The 18,177-nt window shown below is 36.7% G+C and overlaps 1 protein-coding gene across 17 annotated transcripts in view; it reads left to right on the plus strand.

Annotated features, from left to right (window-relative positions):
• Nucleotides 1-18,177, plus strand: part of FRYL (FRY like transcription coactivator) — a 170,080-nt gene that overhangs the window by 109,262 nt on the left and 42,641 nt on the right. For all 17 annotated transcript variants that reach the window (XM_010401705.4, XM_039551620.1, XM_039551619.1 and 14 more), the window contains 15 exons: nucleotides 1,172-1,229; nucleotides 2,736-2,827; nucleotides 3,932-4,104; nucleotides 4,539-4,699; nucleotides 5,186-5,296; nucleotides 6,190-6,344; nucleotides 6,586-6,685; nucleotides 7,784-7,952; nucleotides 8,741-9,000; nucleotides 10,201-10,341; nucleotides 11,524-11,692; nucleotides 12,975-13,059; nucleotides 14,830-14,942; nucleotides 17,268-17,418; nucleotides 17,756-17,859. In XM_010401705.4, coding sequence (XP_010400007.2) covers nucleotides 1,172-1,229; nucleotides 2,736-2,827; nucleotides 3,932-4,104; nucleotides 4,539-4,699; nucleotides 5,186-5,296; nucleotides 6,190-6,344; nucleotides 6,586-6,685; nucleotides 7,784-7,952; nucleotides 8,741-9,000; nucleotides 10,201-10,341; nucleotides 11,524-11,692; nucleotides 12,975-13,059; nucleotides 14,830-14,942; nucleotides 17,268-17,418; nucleotides 17,756-17,859 — 2,042 coding nt within the window. The remainder of the gene's footprint in view (nucleotides 1-1,171; nucleotides 1,230-2,735; nucleotides 2,828-3,931; nucleotides 4,105-4,538; nucleotides 4,700-5,185; nucleotides 5,297-6,189; nucleotides 6,345-6,585; nucleotides 6,686-7,783; nucleotides 7,953-8,740; nucleotides 9,001-10,200; nucleotides 10,342-11,523; nucleotides 11,693-12,974; nucleotides 13,060-14,829; nucleotides 14,943-17,267; nucleotides 17,419-17,755; nucleotides 17,860-18,177) is intronic.

An 18,177-nucleotide genomic window follows, 5' to 3' on the forward strand; every position in this document is an offset into this window, starting at 1 on the left:
CTGTAGCCCACCCTTCACCATTGCTGCTCTGCATTGATTTGGTGTTTAGCTTTTGTGGGTTTAGGCACTTTCCTCCCCACTTGTTATGTTTACTCTGGAACTTTTTCCATTGTAGATTATATGTATACGCAATCCACTTAAATGTATTAGAGTATTATTTTTGTTTTGTGTAACTGATAATAAGAACTCTTCTAGGTATCTCTTGATCTCCATTGTAAGCTGACCCTTTACTATATTTTAGCTCAAAGAGGTTTCTTCCAAATTATTTTCTGTGTTTTCTATATTTGAAAGAAAATACAGAACAATATCTAACCATGCTTAACTTTCTTGTAAGTGAGTACACCACAAAAGTTTGTGCAGCATTCTGATCACCTTGGACCCATTCTCTGAAGGAGAAACTTTGCCTGAGGTATCAGAGGACTCAGTCATTTACCATGAAAACTTGAAGTGATTTATGCTTTTGATATGTCTCAATTACAGCACCACAGGAAGTAGAAAAATGTGTCCACTCCAAAAAATCTGGAGGCAGTAGTTACTATGTTAACAAATAAAAGTAAACCAAATATATTTTTACCTTAGAATTTTGTCTGCACAGTTCCATACTACTGATCTCCTTTCCCTGCCTCCTTTTTGAAGTTGTAAGAGAGTCTTGGTTTGGCAGAAGGAACTGAGTAGTAATAAAGACTGTGGAGCTTCTGAACAAATGGGGAATGTAAGCACAGTGTCAAAACCTGTTTCAGTTTTCAAAGAGGCTGTTCTGACTTGCTCGACTTAAAGAAACAATATTAACAACTAAATGCATCATAATACCTGAAAGAGCATTGTATGATAAGCTGCCAACATCTTCTTTTTCCCCCTAATGATATCTATTTACACCATATGGCTTTGTTAAACCTCGAATATAAAAATAAATGAAAATCATCTGTGATAGAAATAAGACATAATACTTGGAGAATGCAAATTTAGGGATAATTGTTTAGGCATTCATTTAATAATCTGCTTTAAATTAGGAAAGTATCTTTCTAGGAAACTTCTCTTTTAAAAGCTACAGGTAAAGAGGAAAACCTGAGGGTCTTTTAACTTACGTTGTAACACTAGTTCCTGAGAAATATCTTTCAGTTGAGATGTTAATTTGATGTTTGTTTTTATCCTTTTAATTATTCTAATTTAGGGAACTAATAGAAGAATTACATCCTATAATTAAGGAAGCACTTGAAAGAAGGCCAGAGGTAATTAAATAATTTCCATTATACTGAGTGCAGTTTTAACTGTCTTTCCACAAAGAGGAAGTGTTAGTTATGTTCTTTACTTTCTGCATGTCAAAACAGTCAGTATAACAGATAAAAAGGTGAAATGTTGCTTTTTTAAATGATGTGAGGTGTTTACATTAGAAGAACTTCATGTTTGAGCTCTCTATTATTTCTGTATCAGAGATTTTGTTTCAAATGATGAAAAAATACCGTAACCTTTTCCACATTCTTTTAATTTCTTTTACCTAATCATAGAATTACACAGTTGTTACTTTGTTATATCATCAGTGACGTTCCCACGATTAGTGGTACCTATGACATAGAATTGAATTTTACTGTCCAACTTTGTTGGGGTTGTCGTTGTTTTAATGAAGCAGGTTGTAAACTCATCTGACTGCTCTAATGAAAAATTTTCCAGTGGAGAGCTTGTTTTACAGCAAGGTTTAGAACTCTCAGTAGGTATTCACAGAATAAAAAAACAAATCCAGAGATGATTACTCAGTATTTTTTGTGGTAACTGTAGTATTCCTATAAGTAATAAATTTGTAATTACAGATAATGGGAAAGCACTTCTGTTTCAAAATGTTGCCGTAGTGTAGTGTATTTCGCCAGGCTTGCATATAAATTGGAGAATTGTAGAATATTTTGGGTTGTAAGGACCTTTAAAGGTCACATAGTCCACCCACCCTGAAATGAGCAGGAACATCTTCAGCTACATCAGGTTTCTCAGAGCCCAACCTGACCTTGAATGTTTCCACAGATGGGGCATCCCTCACCTCTCTAGGCAACCTGTTCTAGAGTTTCACCACCCTCATCATAAAAAGTGTCTTTTTTATATCTAGTCTAAATCTACCCACTTTTAGGTTAAAACCATTGCCTCTTGTTGTATCACAGCAGGCCCTGCTAAAGAGTTTGTCCCTATCTTTCTTATAAGCCCCTTTTGAGCACTGAAAGGTCACAATGAGGTCTCCCTGGACATTTCTCTTCTCCAGGCTGAACAGCCCTAGCTCTTGCAGGTTGTCTTCACAAGAGAGGAGTTCCAGCCCTCCTCTGGACCCCCTCCAATATGTCCATGTCCTTCCTGTGCTTGTGGACCCCAGAAGGTAGTACTCCAGGTGGGGTATCACGAGAGTGGAGCAGAGAGACAGAATCACTTCCCTCAAAATATGTAGGAAGACTGCCTTTTGCACTTCACTGTTTCATGTGTTACACTTAGTGACAGGAGACTTGACAAAAACCATTATCTGGATAATACATATAATAGCAAACCTGGTGTATCTCTGAGTTGCAACAGGGAAAACATTTGTTCATTATCTGGTTTATTAAAATTGTGAGCAATTTTGGTAACTTGTCTTAAACGGTTCGCACCTCTGATAACTGATGCCAGCTGTAGTACAGGTATAATAATGCTTTTATATTCCACACTGGTTTTCTACTTAGTTTTTCCTCTGCTTCATTTAATTCTGTGTTTCCTCTGATAAACAGAACATGAAACGGCGCAGGCGTCGAGATATTTTACGAGTACAACTAGTACGAATATTTGAACTGTTGGCAGATGCTGGTGTCATTAGTCACAGGTAGGGGCAGCACAGATGAGAAGTTGTTGATGTTTGCAAATTGTCACTGATACAGTTACGACTCAGTATAACAAGCTTGCAAAATTCATCAATGAGTTTTAGTATACCACTAAATAAATTGACATGGGTTTATAAAACTCAGAGTTTTGCTGGCTTTCTGATCCCTCTCTCTCCCATGTTCTTTTCACCGTGTTCTATGTTTTATTTAAAATGCTACTATTCCCCAGGACAGTACTTTTAACAGGCAGTATGTCATGTTCCCTCTTGTTTGTGTGTGCTCAAGCATCGCACCAGTTGTGCAAATCGTGACTATTCTGTGATAATTCCGGGACTTCTGCCTCACTTGGAGTGCTGGTGCTAGTCAGCACATCGTGTGCAGAGAAGACTACTGCTCATTAGTGTTGGAATTTTGAAGGATGCAGAATATTAACTTGGTTATTGAGATTTTTTTCCTCAGTTTACCCTACTTGCATAGGGACGCTTTGAAAGAAGTAGTTTTGGCGTATGTTTTACAAGTCCCTTGGACATTTTTTGCTATGCATGTGGAATTGTGTAAGAGCAGGTAGGCTAGGAGATGGTTAGCCCCCTCCTCCCACTCTGTTAGACAATGATACTTAGAAATGTATTTGTCAACCTGAACGATGTAATCACTGTGAAATTCTCAATCCTTAAGCAAGCTACTACAGTATATTTCAGAATGTTGCCTCAGAAGCATTGCTGAAATGTCTTTCAGCATGCTGATATATTAGAGTCCAGCTATTAAAATCATACTTTCCCTTATCTTTTAAGGTTCTCACGAGGGGAGGGGGAAGAGACTTTGCATTTGGGGATTTTAATTATTATTTTTAACACTTGTTCCCAGTATAGGAACTAGTTCTGTAGAAGTATGAGTGACCTTGGGTAATTAGGTTTGATTATTAGTTTGCTTTCACTGGACTATTTTATTTTAACACTGGAGCAGAAGCTGGATGAAGAAATTACTTTGAATCAAGTATTTGCAGTGATGAGGGTGTAGGTATTTTTAAAGATAAAATAAGAATGATTTTCAAATGTTGTATGTAATTATCATGCTATTTGATTTTCTAAATTTATTTTATTTTTAAGTGCAAGTGGTGGCCTTGATAATGAAACACATTCCCTCAACAACACTTTGCTTGAGTATGTTGATCTAACAAGACAACTCCTAGAAGCAGAAAATGAAAAGGATTCTGATACATTGAAAGATATCCGATGCCATTTTAGTGCCTTAGTGGCAAATATCATACAAAATGTTCCAGGTATGTACAAATGTAACTTCTGATTACTGTATTAAATATGCAGGATATTTAAAAAAACCAAAACCAACCAAACAGAAACTAAACAAAAAGACACTTTTTATCTGGACTTTCAGAATATTTTTATTAAATTAATTTGTGACATCAGTTTTGAATATAACTTTAGCAGCATGAGTTTTAAGAGAGATTTTTGGTGCTGTTTGGCAAAGTCTTGTTGGTTGTCTATGTATTTGAATTCTGTGGACTAATAAATAGCTTGTTCTTGTACACTACTGGCATTAAACAGGACAAACCTACGTCCAGGTATCGTGGTGTTAAAATAGTGGGTCTTTCATGGATTTTCCCTTCTATATTCGTTGTTTGGGTCTGTTTGGGTTACATACTTTGTTTTAAAGAATTACAAGAGGAGCGTGTATAACTGTGGGCTTTTCTTACAGTACACCAGAGAAGAAGTGTCTTTCCACAGCAGAGTCTACGCCACAGTCTATTTATGCTGTTCAGTCATTGGGCAGGTCCTTTCAGTATCATGTTTACTCCCCTGGACAGATACAGTGATAGAAACATGCGAATAAACAGACACCAGTACTGTGCATTAAAGGTATTTTAGCACGTTTGAATTTTGGAAATAGATTGTTATGTTGACGTGGTGTAAATTTGATATTTGGGCTTTTCAGATGTGGTTTTCACATCCATGTTGCCATTTATGACATAGCGTCTTTTTTTATTTCTGCTTTATTACTCGCTATAGAAGTTTCTTAAAATTACTACTGAATGTTCACTTCCTGTGACTTTAGTTCTCATTTGCTTAAGTTAAAGGCTTTAATCTAGATGTACATTAACAATGAAACTGGGGTATTAACTCTTCAATATGTCAGCATTTTAGTATTGACCCTTCCTTGTATTTGGAAGTTGAGAAAAATATGAATGAATAATTTCTTGAGTAAAATGTTAAACATTTTTTTACTACCCTTGGTCTTTCTCCCTTAACAGGTTAGAATTCAGTTATCTGATATTTTAATGGACTTGGTAAGAGCACTTCCTGTATCTGAGTTATTAAAATGTGTTTTTCAATTGCTTTCCAAAGGCTATGTCTGCTGTACTGTGTTGTGGCCCTGTTGCAGACAATGTTGGGCTTTCATCTGATGGCTATTTGTACAAATGGCTGGATAATATTTTGGATTCACAAGATAAAAAGGTAATATAGGCAATGTCAACATTGCTTTGCAACTATCAGTGCCTTCAAATATATGTTTTAGTGAGTTTGCAGTCAGATTTGCCTAAATGGTCTAGAGTGACTTAAGCTCAAAGCTGTTTTAGTACTAGTGCAGGGTTTTGCACTGTCCTTCATGTGTATTCGCCCTGTTGAGGAAGGTGGTCCCTAATCACATCCTAAGAATAAACAGAGTGGAAGAGGAAAGGACAAGGGGTGAAGCAATGTGTATTGATTATAAACTGATCAACTGTGTTAAGTTGTAGTAATAAGCAGGTGTTCCACAAATTTAAAGGAGATGAGATTTTGAACATGAACTCTTGTGTGACTGTAGAGATCCTTGGGGTCCGTTGGAGTTAGGAGGACCAAGCTTTTCATATAAACAGTAAGGCAAGCTTATTGCCTTATTGCCTCTATTGCCCTGTAATGCTAGGACTACATAAAAATACAGCTCCTGTGGACTACTTTGATTCCAGGGAAGATGCAAATCTCCATGCAGATCTGTTCCTTGTATCCCACTGGAATTCCTGCACGTGTTTAAATGCTTCTCTGTACCTAGTGCTTTCAGGGCAGTGTTCGGTGCAAGACATAAAAATAGTAAATAGCTCAAACTAGCCTTGGAACTGAAGGGAAAAAAATGTCAGTAGAGCTCTCTAGTTATTTGTGTCTGTAATTTATGACTGTGTGCAAGTTGAACTTAAACAGTGTGATAGAATTATCTGCTGCTACTTTAAGGTATTGTGTCATTGGTTTTGGATGGAACAGATTTTATGTTCCCAAAGGTTTCACGTTTCTTAAATATTTATTTCCCTATTTTATGCCATTTTGTAAGTTAGTCTTTTTTCTATATTTTTAAATATATATTTACTCTTCCCTAGGTTCACCAGCTAGGCTGTGAGGCAGTCATGCTGCTCTTGGAACTCAATCCTGACCAGAGTAACCTCATGTACTGGGCCGTTGACCGGTGTTACACAGGTTCCAAGCGGGTAGCAGCTGGCTGCTTTAAAGCCATAGCCAGCGTGTTCCAAAACAGGTACTACAGCATTTTTCAAAACCTTCAAACTTCCATTTTCAGAGTGTGTTTTCATGTAGAACTGTGGGGTTTGCTTCTGTAGAGAGGAAAGATCACCGCTGTTTGTATGTGTTACTAGAGAAACTTCTCCAAATATTATGCTATCCCCTATCATATCCCTTGTAAATTAAACTTCAGTAAATTCAAATTTTAGAAAACCAAATGCAATTTTACTTTTTTCATACTTGCAATTTTTTCCTAGGGATTACCAGTGTGATACAGTGACCCTCCTGAATCTGATACTATTTAAAGCAGCTGATTCTGCTAGGGCTATCTATGAAGTTGCTATGCAACTATTGCAGGTTTGTAAGCTAATTTTGATTATTATTTTTTTCTTTTAAAATAAGAATTGTCCTATATATTAAAAAAAAAAAATCTGTTACTGTTTGGTTGTCTTCAGTAATGAAATACAATGTGTATTTTTTTCTTCTCTATTTCAGTACATAGTTAGGCCAGATCCGTACCTGGCACAAATAGGCTTCCCTGAAAGTGCACCTATTCCATGCACTCAAAACCTGTATTTTCATAATACCTGTTTTTTCAGGAAACAAAACCTGAATCAGGATTCTCTTGATTTGGCCCTGAAACAGTGATATATAGCTCCGTTTGTCCGAAAGCACCTCAGAGAGAAATAAGTTGCTTCCCAAGCCTTCACTGTCTACTGGGGTAGCAGTCAGTTCTCTGATTTTTGCACTATTACCAAACATCTTTTCATCTGTCCCTGTGGAGAGATGACAGTGAAATCTTGTTACCCATTTAATTTACTTTTGTATATTCCTTTCTGAGGTCATTCAGGGTAAGTTTAATCTTACAGGCAGCATTAGTGTGTAAAAATAAATAAATCTGTGCTGATTGTGGCTCAGACCTTAAGTCTTGGAGTTTTTTTCAAAGGTTTTTGCTGTCAGCTAAATTCAACAGTGAAGTCCCCACTGAAGTCACACTGCTGTTGATACATCATCCCTATCTTTCTTCTTAAGTTGATACTACCGCTTAAGATCAGCCCAAATTGATTTTTAAAGTATCAGAGTGCTTTAGCCTCCTGCTGCATGTCTACCACATCAAAGATTATGTTGTTCCTATCCATGTCTCATAGATGAGCAAAAATTGGTATTGTTTGGAATGCAAATGTTAAGTAGTATTTCACAATTCATTATAGATGAATTTGTATTTAAGATGGTATTTTGTGAAAGCAGATTTTGGAACTTTATTGCTGGAAACTCATCAAGTGAAATGTATCTAGGCTAGTCTTCTATTAAATTACTACAGTGCTAGCAAATGCTAGCACTGCATAGATAAGAAATATTAAATGAGAGTAGATACATGAACTTAAGTGATTTTTATATAAAAATTTCTACAGTAGCTCTATAGTTAACTTCAAATTCTGAACATTATTGTTGTAGATCTTGGAACCAAAGATGTTCCGTTACGCTCACAAACTGGAAGTTCAGCGGATGGATGGGGTTTTGGGACAGCCTTCCCCTTTACCACATTTGTATTCTATGTCATATTATCAACTGTCAGAAGAATTAGCAAGGACTTATCCTGAGCTGACACTGGCCATCTTCTCAGGTACGATTTTAAAATAAAACAAAAAACTTAAGTCAACAGCATTGTACGAAATACATAATTCTTATTTTTCAATAACTGATTTATATGTAATTCACTAAAATCAGGACAACATCATCATCATACCAAATGGAGACAAAAAAACCGAGTGACAGTTTTTGTTCACTTGTGTTTGAAATATATTCAAGGTGAAAGAAGATGAATCAGAAATATTTTTACTGCCTTTCTAATAACCATGCAAAATCACATTAGAGAAATAATTTGCAATTGGTTTTTAAAATCATTCTTCCATTCTTCTCTCTGGTGTGTTCTTATTTACTGTAGATTGCTTAAATACATTTTTCTGTAGCATTTTTAAACAACTGTAGAATAATTACCTCTTACATCAATTAAAAAAAAACTTACTAAGACTAATCTGGGAAGAAAAAATTTTAAGTGTTTTTTTGTCTAACTTGGTACATTTTTTTATGCTGTAGGTTTTCAGTTCCTTCCTCCAATTAAAGGAGTATATATACACATACACACACACACACACACGCACACACACATATGCATACTAATGTGATTTCTTCAACATACTGTTGGTCAGCAGCATCTTCAGTTAGCTCTGCTGAAGACCATAGGCTTTTTCATTATGAAATGGCACTAGTCAGCTAAGCAAAAAAAATCGCATCTGTATCAGCATTACATTATATCAGTATGGTGTGCTGGGCTCATGGTTGTTGTTATCACCAAACCAGTTTTCATTATTGTTTTGGAATTCATGTATGTACCTAATTTTTGAATGGCAGAAGTAAGTCAGAGAATCCAAACAGCTCACCCAGCTGGGAGACAGGTGATGCTCCATTATCTGCTGCCATGGATGAACAATATTGAGTTGGTAGACTTGAAACCTTTGCCAACCATTCGTCGGCAAGATGAAGATGAAGAAGATTCTTTGAAAGACAGAGAAATGATGGTGAACAGTAGACGATGGCTGCGAGGAGAAGGCTGGGGATCACCACAGGCTACAGCTATGGTTCTGAACAATCTGATGTACATGACTGCAAAGGTAAAATTAATTACTTTATGTGCTTGTCTTGTTTCAGTGGATTGTTCTGTTTAGGATGCAAGAAAATACTGTTCAGAGATACTGTCACCAAGCTTTCAAGAGTTATTGTTCGTATTTGTGGAGGTGCTTTGTATACCCAGACTACACCCTATAGTTTTGAAGTATTCCAAGAAATATGTAATATGTAATATAAATGTTATAGTAATTGTTATCTATAGTAACAATATATAACTGATGTTTTGCAATATAGATGTCTAGCTGGATAGAGAATACCAAGCTGCCTGTATACCTATGATCTCAAAGTGGGGCTTTGGAACCTATCTTGCTACCAGAGGCTGACTGACTCTCCTTCTTCCTGTCATAGCTACTTCCAACAGAGAAGAAGTATTGCTCACATGCAATGCTCCTGCCAATTCATGTTATATGAGAATCCTACTGATGAGAGATCATGTTTTGAAATCTAAATTAAAAACTCCTGTCAGTGTGTGATCTGTGGAGTTTTATTCAGGATTGTCAGCAACTGGGAGACTGGGTCTCTGCTAAATTTCATAGAATTGTTAGGGTTGGAAGGGAGCTCTGGAGATCATCAGGACCAACCCCCTTGCCAATACAGGGTCACCTAGAGCGTGTTACACAGGAACTTGTCTGGGTGGGTTTTTGGTCTCCATAGAAGGAGGCTTCATGACCTCTCTGGGTGGCCTGTTCCACTGCTTTGCCACCCTAAACCAAAAGAAATTCTTCATGTTGAGGTGGAACTTCATGTGTTTTAGTGTATGCCCATTGCTCCTTGTCCTGTCACTAGGCACACCAGAAAGGGCCTGGCACCATCCTCTTGACCTTTGAGATATTAATATGTATTAATGAGACACCCCCCCCCCCTTCAGTCTTCTCTAGACTAAAAAGGCCCAACTTCCTTAGCCTAATGTATTATATAGCAATAAAATATATGGTATGTACACATATCTTTAGATATATTTTTATACATTTATATCTATAAAAGAAAATAGTTTTTTCCAGAATATGTTTTTAAAAACTAATGTATGTGAAAGCATAATTCCAGAACATTAAAAAGGCAACAGTTTCCTACAAGATTTTTGTCTCCTTTTTCTAGAGCCTGTTCCACTTGATCAGTACAGATCACTTCTGAGTAAAATGTTTTCTGATGGAGTTTTCAGGACATACATTTATTTTGTTTTCTAGTATGGTGATGAAGTGGCTTGGTCAGAGATAGAAAATGTCTGGACTACTTTGGCAGACAGCTGGCCAAAGAATCTGAAAATAATTTTGCACTTCTTGATCAGTATTTGTGGAGTGAACAGTGAACCCAGCCTTTTGCCTTATGTGAGTATGTGACAGGTCTCTCATTGGTGCTTATTTATATTTTAAAACTTAGTAGTATGTCTAGCAGCAAAGATCACCAAACAAAAATGTGAGGTAAGATTTATAGTATCAAAATCTCCACTCTGTATTTTATGACCACTAAATACTATGAACAAATCAAATTTGGTTCTTTTGGTTTGCATTACTTTGGACATCTGCGTCAAAATTACAGGATCAATTTTTCAGTCAATTAAATCAATTAATTTGTCATTCATTGAATGGACTTGAGAAGGGAAATCAATGAGAAAGGATATCTCACCTTGAAGACTGCTGAGGCTTCCTTAAGGCAACTTACTGACTACTGCAATTTGCTGAGGGTGATAAGTCTGAAACATCCACTAGCTGTCTTAAGAGTTGTCAAAATTCAGGACTATATGAGGACCACAGACCTTATTTAGTGATTAAGTAATAAAAAATGTAAAAGAGTTACTAAAATTCTACATATGTCTTAGCATTTTATTTTCCTTTGTCATAAAAAGAAATCTTAAGAGTTTGATAGCTAAATTCAGGTTAATTTTATTAAGAGTATACACTGAACAATTTTTTTTCCCCACACTGTAATTTAGTATATATCTAAAAAGCAGACAGATAATACAGGAAAACAAAGCACCTGTTATACCATGTAGGGCATCATTCTCTCATGACCAAGTATTATACCAAAAAACCCAACCAACCATTCCAAGCACCCTCAAAACCAATTTTATTTTATGTCAAAATGTATGCGAGAGCACTGCAGGATAGCATGAAGAAAAATACGATAACTGCAGGAAAATAAATAGTATAGAACAGAACTGTGAAGTATCAAAAAGAAATTATATCAGAATACATTCGTTCCAGTGTTGATCTCAGGTGCTGCTGAAACCTTTGTAAGAAAACATTTTGCTTCTTAAATAATGTTCAGAAGACATACTTTCAGACTTTATTGTCAGAAGATTGGAACTCAGAAAATTTACTTTATTACTCTTGTGGTATATTTCCCATGCTTGCTGCTATTGACAACTGGCAGAGCAATTTTGGTTGCTTCTAGAACTAGAGTAAGTTTCACATGTCCTCGCTTGCAATGCAGGTAGAAACTGATTCTAACAAGTTGTGGTATTCAAATCTCTTTGTATAAATATATATATATGGGGTTTTTTATGGCAGGTAAAGAAAGTCATTGTTTATTTGGGTAGAGACAAAACAATGCAACTACTAGAAGAGCTGGTGAGTGAACTTCAGCTTACAGATCCTGTCAGTTCAGGAGTCACCCATATGGATAATCCACCATATTACCGCATTACATCCAGTTACAAAATCCCCTCTGTCACTTCAGGTAAGCATTTACTGACTTAACTAACTTACACTGTTAATGTCAATTACAAACATGCTGCTATCAATCAGTTTTGCTACTGGAGTTCATTTGTAAATACTCAATAGGGTGCAAGGTTCTGTTTCTAAAATTACCTTTAAAAGTTTGTTTTATAAGATCTACAGTTTGTGGTGTACCCAGAGTTCCTAATGAAAAAGATCTGATAGGTTCACAAAGGACAGGTTTGTCTTAATATAAGCATCCAACTTTGTCTGTGTTCAGACCTTGCACTGTTTACCCTCACTATATGACTTTTGTGTCTAGTCAGCCAAACCACCAGGAAAATGTATATAATTTTAAATCCATCCAAGTTGTTAAGTTCTGTGACAGACACAAGCTGCATCCATAGGAATTGTTTCAAGAGGATTTAAGTTCACTTACTTAGGAAAATTTATCTAGAAATAATTAACAATAGCTCAATCATCAAAAAAAACCAGACTGCTGAAAATACCCGAAGTGTCTCCCTCGTGCTTCAGTCCAAGAACATGCTGAGAAATGTGGGGAAAAGCTGTCTTGTTCTGGTGGAGTATCTGTCAAAGCGATCTGCAAAAGACATGGATGTGGGGAGGGTATCTAACCAAGGGCTTAACTTTTGTGCTGCAATTTGTCAGTATTATGAAGCAGCCTGAACCTATGATACGGGGTTATCTGGATCACAAGGTGAATGCATTGGCACTTGTTCTTTAAAGTGTTTAAAAAATATGAAAAAAATCGTGGGGCTCTTGCACTTAATATAATTTAGAATAGCAAAGGCTGGAAGGGTGCAAAATTGCTTCCAATTGGGCCTGTTAGTTCAGTGTGATGCTTGCAAATTTCTCCGAAAAGAAAATTGTTAAAAGCTTCACTGCAGGCTATTAGGTTTTAATCCTTAATCTGTTTGTAGTTTGAATTAAATGGATAACCAAAGTCCAACTACATTTTACAGATTATGAGGTGTATAATACAGGCAAAAAGGAAATAGGTCTCTGCTTAAAAAACTTTCTACTTAATTTACATTGAAGAGTCAGAGATTCCTGGAATAGATTATTTTTATTTTTTCTGGTTAGTGAAATTATGGTAGCAGCTCACAATCCTTTATTGCACGTGAAAGTAGTTTGTATGGCTCAGTTTGTGTTTGTGCCAGTTGCTGCAGAGTAAACCTGATTAGGGCTCTTGGCAAGGACAAGAAAATAAGGGTGATCATGTAGTGCTTAAGACTACTTTTCCTTTTTACTGACCAACATATTTCCTTGTCCATAATTCACAGGTACCACTTCTAGTAGCAATACAATGGTGGCTCCCACAGATGGCAACCCTGACAGTAAACACATGAAAGACAGTATCGAAGAGAAGTAAGTATCTCCTCAAAGAGCAGTTATTAGTTGAATTACAGGAATTCCTGGTAGGTACTGTAAATACATCTCAGCAGCTCCAGGTATGTCTACATTGCAAGGATTACATGCCATGTAATGTCATGCATGTCAACAGAACTAGAATACTATTTGGGATTAACAGTAGCAGCCTCAGTTGTAGTTCGAACTCCAGTCCAGGTCAGGCATTATGTTGCTACAGCTATATTGTTGTTGGTGCCTAAATTAGCTGCTGTTAAACTGGACTGTGTATGTTCACATAAGAGCAATTATACTGTAAGGTGGGGTGGTGAGACACTGGAACACATTGCCCAGAGAAGCGGCTGCCCCATCTTTGGAAGTGTTCAAGGGTGGGCTGGATGGGGCTCTCAGCAACCTGGTCTAGTGGAAGGTATTCCTGCCTGTGGCAGGGGGTTGGAATGAGATGATCTTTAAGGTCCCTTTCAACCCAAGTCATTCTGTGATTTTATGATTCGCAAATTAGTTTATTACCTCACTAGAAATGAGCAGCGCCTGTGTGTTGCAAGCTGGTTTATTTTCCCTAATTGGGGTATTTGAATGCCTGGTGCCTATGTCAAGATACCTTACAGCTAACTTTAAAACAGATTTCTCCCTCCCTAATTTTTGAGCTATTTAAGGATAATCTTTTGGAGAAGTTTGCCAGACACTGTTACTGAGGCTGGTGGAAAGCAAGGAGCTGATATAGGCTTAGTCAGGCTGTGTACTTGGAGCTCAACAGTAACTGACTGTGGGCATGCTGTCATTTTGTGTTAATATGGATAGCTAACCTTAAAGTGAAAAGGGAGTGGAGACTCTGTAATTAGCCTGAGTAAAAGTGTGCACGTGCCATTAGTATAGAGTAGCAACTATGTAGTAAATTTGCAAACGAGTTTCAGGCAACTTGATTGAGAGCCTTAATAATTACAGTTCTAATATAATATCCCAGTTGGACACTTTTTTCCTTCTCTAGGGTAATTATGTTTATATAATTAGAAGAGTAAATCTATTGGCAGAGGCAACCCCAATACTAGGATTAAATTGGGGTGAGCTGTATGAAAGTAAATCACAGAAACCTGCAAGGTGTCATTCAGAGTTAAGCCTAGCAAGACACAGACAAGCACCTGGCTGCTATGGGGGCTGGAGCTGAAGAAACTGGTAAAGTAGTGAAGGCAGTTTTGAAAGTCTCTGAAAATTTTGGCATATACTGTAGGGTTGTCTAAAACCTCCCCAAGTTATATGCTTCTTGGTAAGATCTACCCTATACATCTTGGACTTGCCAGGAGGAGAGAATTTTAAAAACTTATGTAGAAACAGCTTGGAAATGGTGCTTTTAGCACTCATTTCTCTGATTTCTGTATAGTTTATCAGATTAGTGAGGTAGGATCTTGGACACCGCGTGTGTATATCTGCATATGTATCTGCCAGGTCATGCATGGATTTCCTTATTTTGTTCAAGAGTGAGAACGACTTATGTATAATGGTAACAAGTATTTTAATGTACTTAAATGTTAGTGAAAAGGATCGAACAGAAATACAGTTTATAGTGGATAATCTCTTTGAATCCCCTTATCTAGTGTTGCTAGAGAAGGTATGTCTTAAACGGCTGAGATGCTTTGGCATCATGTTGATTATCCTTTGTAAGATGAATCAGTTTTTGTATAAGAGTTTTGCTGAAATAGTTTTACTGGGAGACCCTGATTAATGTTCGTCATAGAACGTCAGTTACTAATTCTGCTTTATTTGCACCTACAGCTACGCACACCTGGACATCTACAGCGGGTTGAACAGCAACTTAAACCGCCAGCACCACAGACTGGAATCTCGCTACAGCAGCAGCTCTGGAGGATCATATGAAGAGGAAAAAAGTAATAGTCTTTATTTTAAAACATTTCTATGAATAGAAAACAAAATTTTCACAAGTTAGTACTTCTACTGGAGGTTGTGGAACATAAAGAAATGGGCATTATCAGTGGTTTTTGCATAAACCTATTAAAAATTAGGATTTTTTTAAATCTTCTTCCATCTTATTACTACTATTGAAGTCTATCATACATTTGGTTGCAATGAAATGTAGAAGGAAGATAATACGCTTCGTTCCTTTCATTGTCACCTGGAATGAGTTGTGAACATCTTCCTAAATGAAATGGTTTTACTGTATTTCCTTTGACAGTTAGGCACAAGAAACAGAGATGAGCAGGATGAAGATGAGATTTAGAAAAAGGTGATGGAAAAGAAGTTCTTTAAAAAAAAAGAAAACTAGAAGTAACTGTTCTTTTAAAGGATAGCATTCCTTGGCTTGTTTAAAAAAAAGGGTACTAAACTTTTTTGAAGCCATAGCAAAGGAAAATATATCAGGGAAAAAAGTTCTCTTTATGTACATCTAATTTTCAAGCTTGTTCTGAAAACGTGTTTGGGGGTTATTTTTGTGATCTATGTTTTGTTTTTTCTGACATGCAAAGGTATGGAAAGAGGTAAACATTTCTCCTGAAACTACATTATGCCTTTGGAAAGATTTCTTTAAGCCTCTTTTAGAAGAGGCTTATTAACTGTGGCTACTCCTGTACCAATGCCTAAGATACAAAATCACCCTGACAATGCTAGGGAAAGCCAAACAGGTCATGTAACCAGGCAAAAATGAGGACAGTGGTCAGACAGTAAATGATGTGTTATATTAGTGGGTCCTGCGTGCTTGGTCAGAGGAGTTGTTTGACTGAACAGGTTGTTAGTAATTTAAATGACTTTGTACTTCACCCGCATGGGATAGTCAGATATATTTCAGTCACTACAGTGGTCCCACAGATTTAGGTTTCAATGAATTTTTTACTGACAGTTGATCTTCCTACCGGTTGTTTGGGTGCGTTACAGCGCACGGTGCAGCACTGCCTTTTCCTTACTTTTCTTGTGTGACTGAACAACAAGAGTTAAATTTCTGCATTTTGAGCTTTCGATGTCAATATGGAACCCTAGCCTGTCTGTGCTATATTGAAGCAACAAGAGTCCATTAGGATCTTCTGATACACTCCTCCATAAGTGATTCTTTGCACACTGTGAAGATTAGAGTGAATATGTGGTTCTTACTGCGTCTGTCAAGGAGGTGAAACCTAATGTCCTCTACAGAGGTTGTTGTAAGGGCTGAACAAACTAATGCACAATCTGCTGAACTTTGGGTCAGTAACAGGTTAGTGACCTTCTGGGCAGCCAGGGTGTTTATTACTGTTTGGATAGGCATTGTCCGTTATCATGGCTGCAGTCATTTTTGGTTTTGTTTGCTGTTTGTGATAGCAACACTGAGTATCCTGAACTCATGATACTTCACATGTTCCATCAGTAAGAAATTTGTCACTTCCAGTGGAGAAGGTGATAACGAGCTGCTACATGTGTGAATATCTGAAATTTCAGCAGCTATACTTCCAAACAGAGAGCTGGTAGAATCACTGAAACACTGAGCTGTTGAGGCAGTTTCCTTGTTTCTAGTTTTAGCTGTTAGTTATGAAGTCCAAAACAACTTTTAAACCAGGAAAGTATTTTGGGTGTGTTAACACAGTACACTCTCATACCAAATAGCTGATGTTTTTCTTGCACTTTTGAAGCTTGCTTAATCAAAAACTAAGTGTCTTTGTCTTTTCTTGACAAATTTACTGATTTTCTGGGCAGTAACTTTTATCAACCAGTGGGATTGGGCTATGCTGTTGTAAAAGTGGCAATTTCCAAGTTACCCCATGTATCATGCCAGCATTATCTGACACATAGAACTGGTGGGGTTTTGCTGTGAGACCTATGAAGATGTGCTCTTGAGGAATATTTCCTTTGCCTATGATTAAATGCTCTTCAAGATGAGTTCAGTTAAATCTTAGGACCCAGCCTTAATTCACTCCCTGTATGACATGAGGTTTGAAATTCAAGGAAATTACATCAGATTACTTTGCCTTTTATCATAGTCTTTATGAACCTATTCAAAAACATCTTACTGTTATGTGTGTAACTTCTGTAGAATCATCCTTATACTAAAAGAAATAACCACTTTTTTTCTTTTAAAAAACTGTGTCTACTATTACTGTTTACATCTGGCTCCCCTTCCCCTCTCCCAGGTCTTAGCTTTTCAAGAATTTAAAAATAGTTCTTCAGAAGACTGTAAGATACAGAAATATGCATTATCTATATATTTCTGGCTTAATTTTCTGTTGTGTTAGGTGATTCAATGCCTCTGTATTCAAACTGGCGGTTAAAGGTGATGGAGCACAACCAAGGAGAGCCTCTCCCTTTCCCACCTTCTGGAGGCTGCTGGTCACCACTGGTAGATTACTTGCCTGAAACTTCTCCTCCGGGCATGTCACTTCACAGGTAGCTATTTTCGGCAATGCCAATGGCAATTCATTATATTTTTATTTGTGTTGCACAAATATAGTAATTTGAAGATAGCAGATTAAAGTGCAGTTGATAATACATTTGTTTTCCGTGGGTTTACTCACAGGTCTAGCAATTTAAGATTACTCAACCTTTTAATCTGGAGGATTAAATTGTTTCTATTTTAATTATGAGCGTTCATCTTTTCCCTTGTAACACAACTGTGTGAATGTTTATAGACTGAAGAATACAAGTTAGAAGCATATGAAGCTCTTTGCAGCTCTTCATGAAGTTCATGTTACATTCTTCTAACAAATTTTTTTGTTTGTTTTAGATGCAATATAGCAGTGATTCTTTTGACTGATTTGATAGTTGACCACAGTGTAAAGGTGGAATGGGGAGGATACTTGCATCTTTTGCTTCATGCAATTTTTATAGGTAACTAACTTCTTACAGAAACACAGTACCCTGAGGAATTCTCAGCTGTTCTTTCTGATATTTAATTTTTGCCATTGTACTGAAATCCCATTAATTTGGTAATATTTACAGTATTTTTTAAAATTCAATTAAATGTCTTTCAGCTTGATTAGTGTAATTAAGATTTTTTTGGAATTGTTTTAAGGCACTTTCTTTTCGAGTCACTTTTACGTCTTGTACAAGACACAGTAAAATTCAATTTTTTTCTTTCTGTTCCTATATGTAGTAATTTTCATACAGAGCACAGATTAAGTTCTTACTTAAAACTAATCTTACTTA

This window comes from Corvus cornix, chromosome 4 (genome assembly GCF_000738735.6).
Source record: "Corvus cornix cornix isolate S_Up_H32 chromosome 4, ASM73873v5, whole genome shotgun sequence".
In the NCBI taxonomy this organism is placed as follows: Eukaryota; Metazoa; Chordata; class Aves; order Passeriformes; family Corvidae; genus Corvus; species Corvus cornix.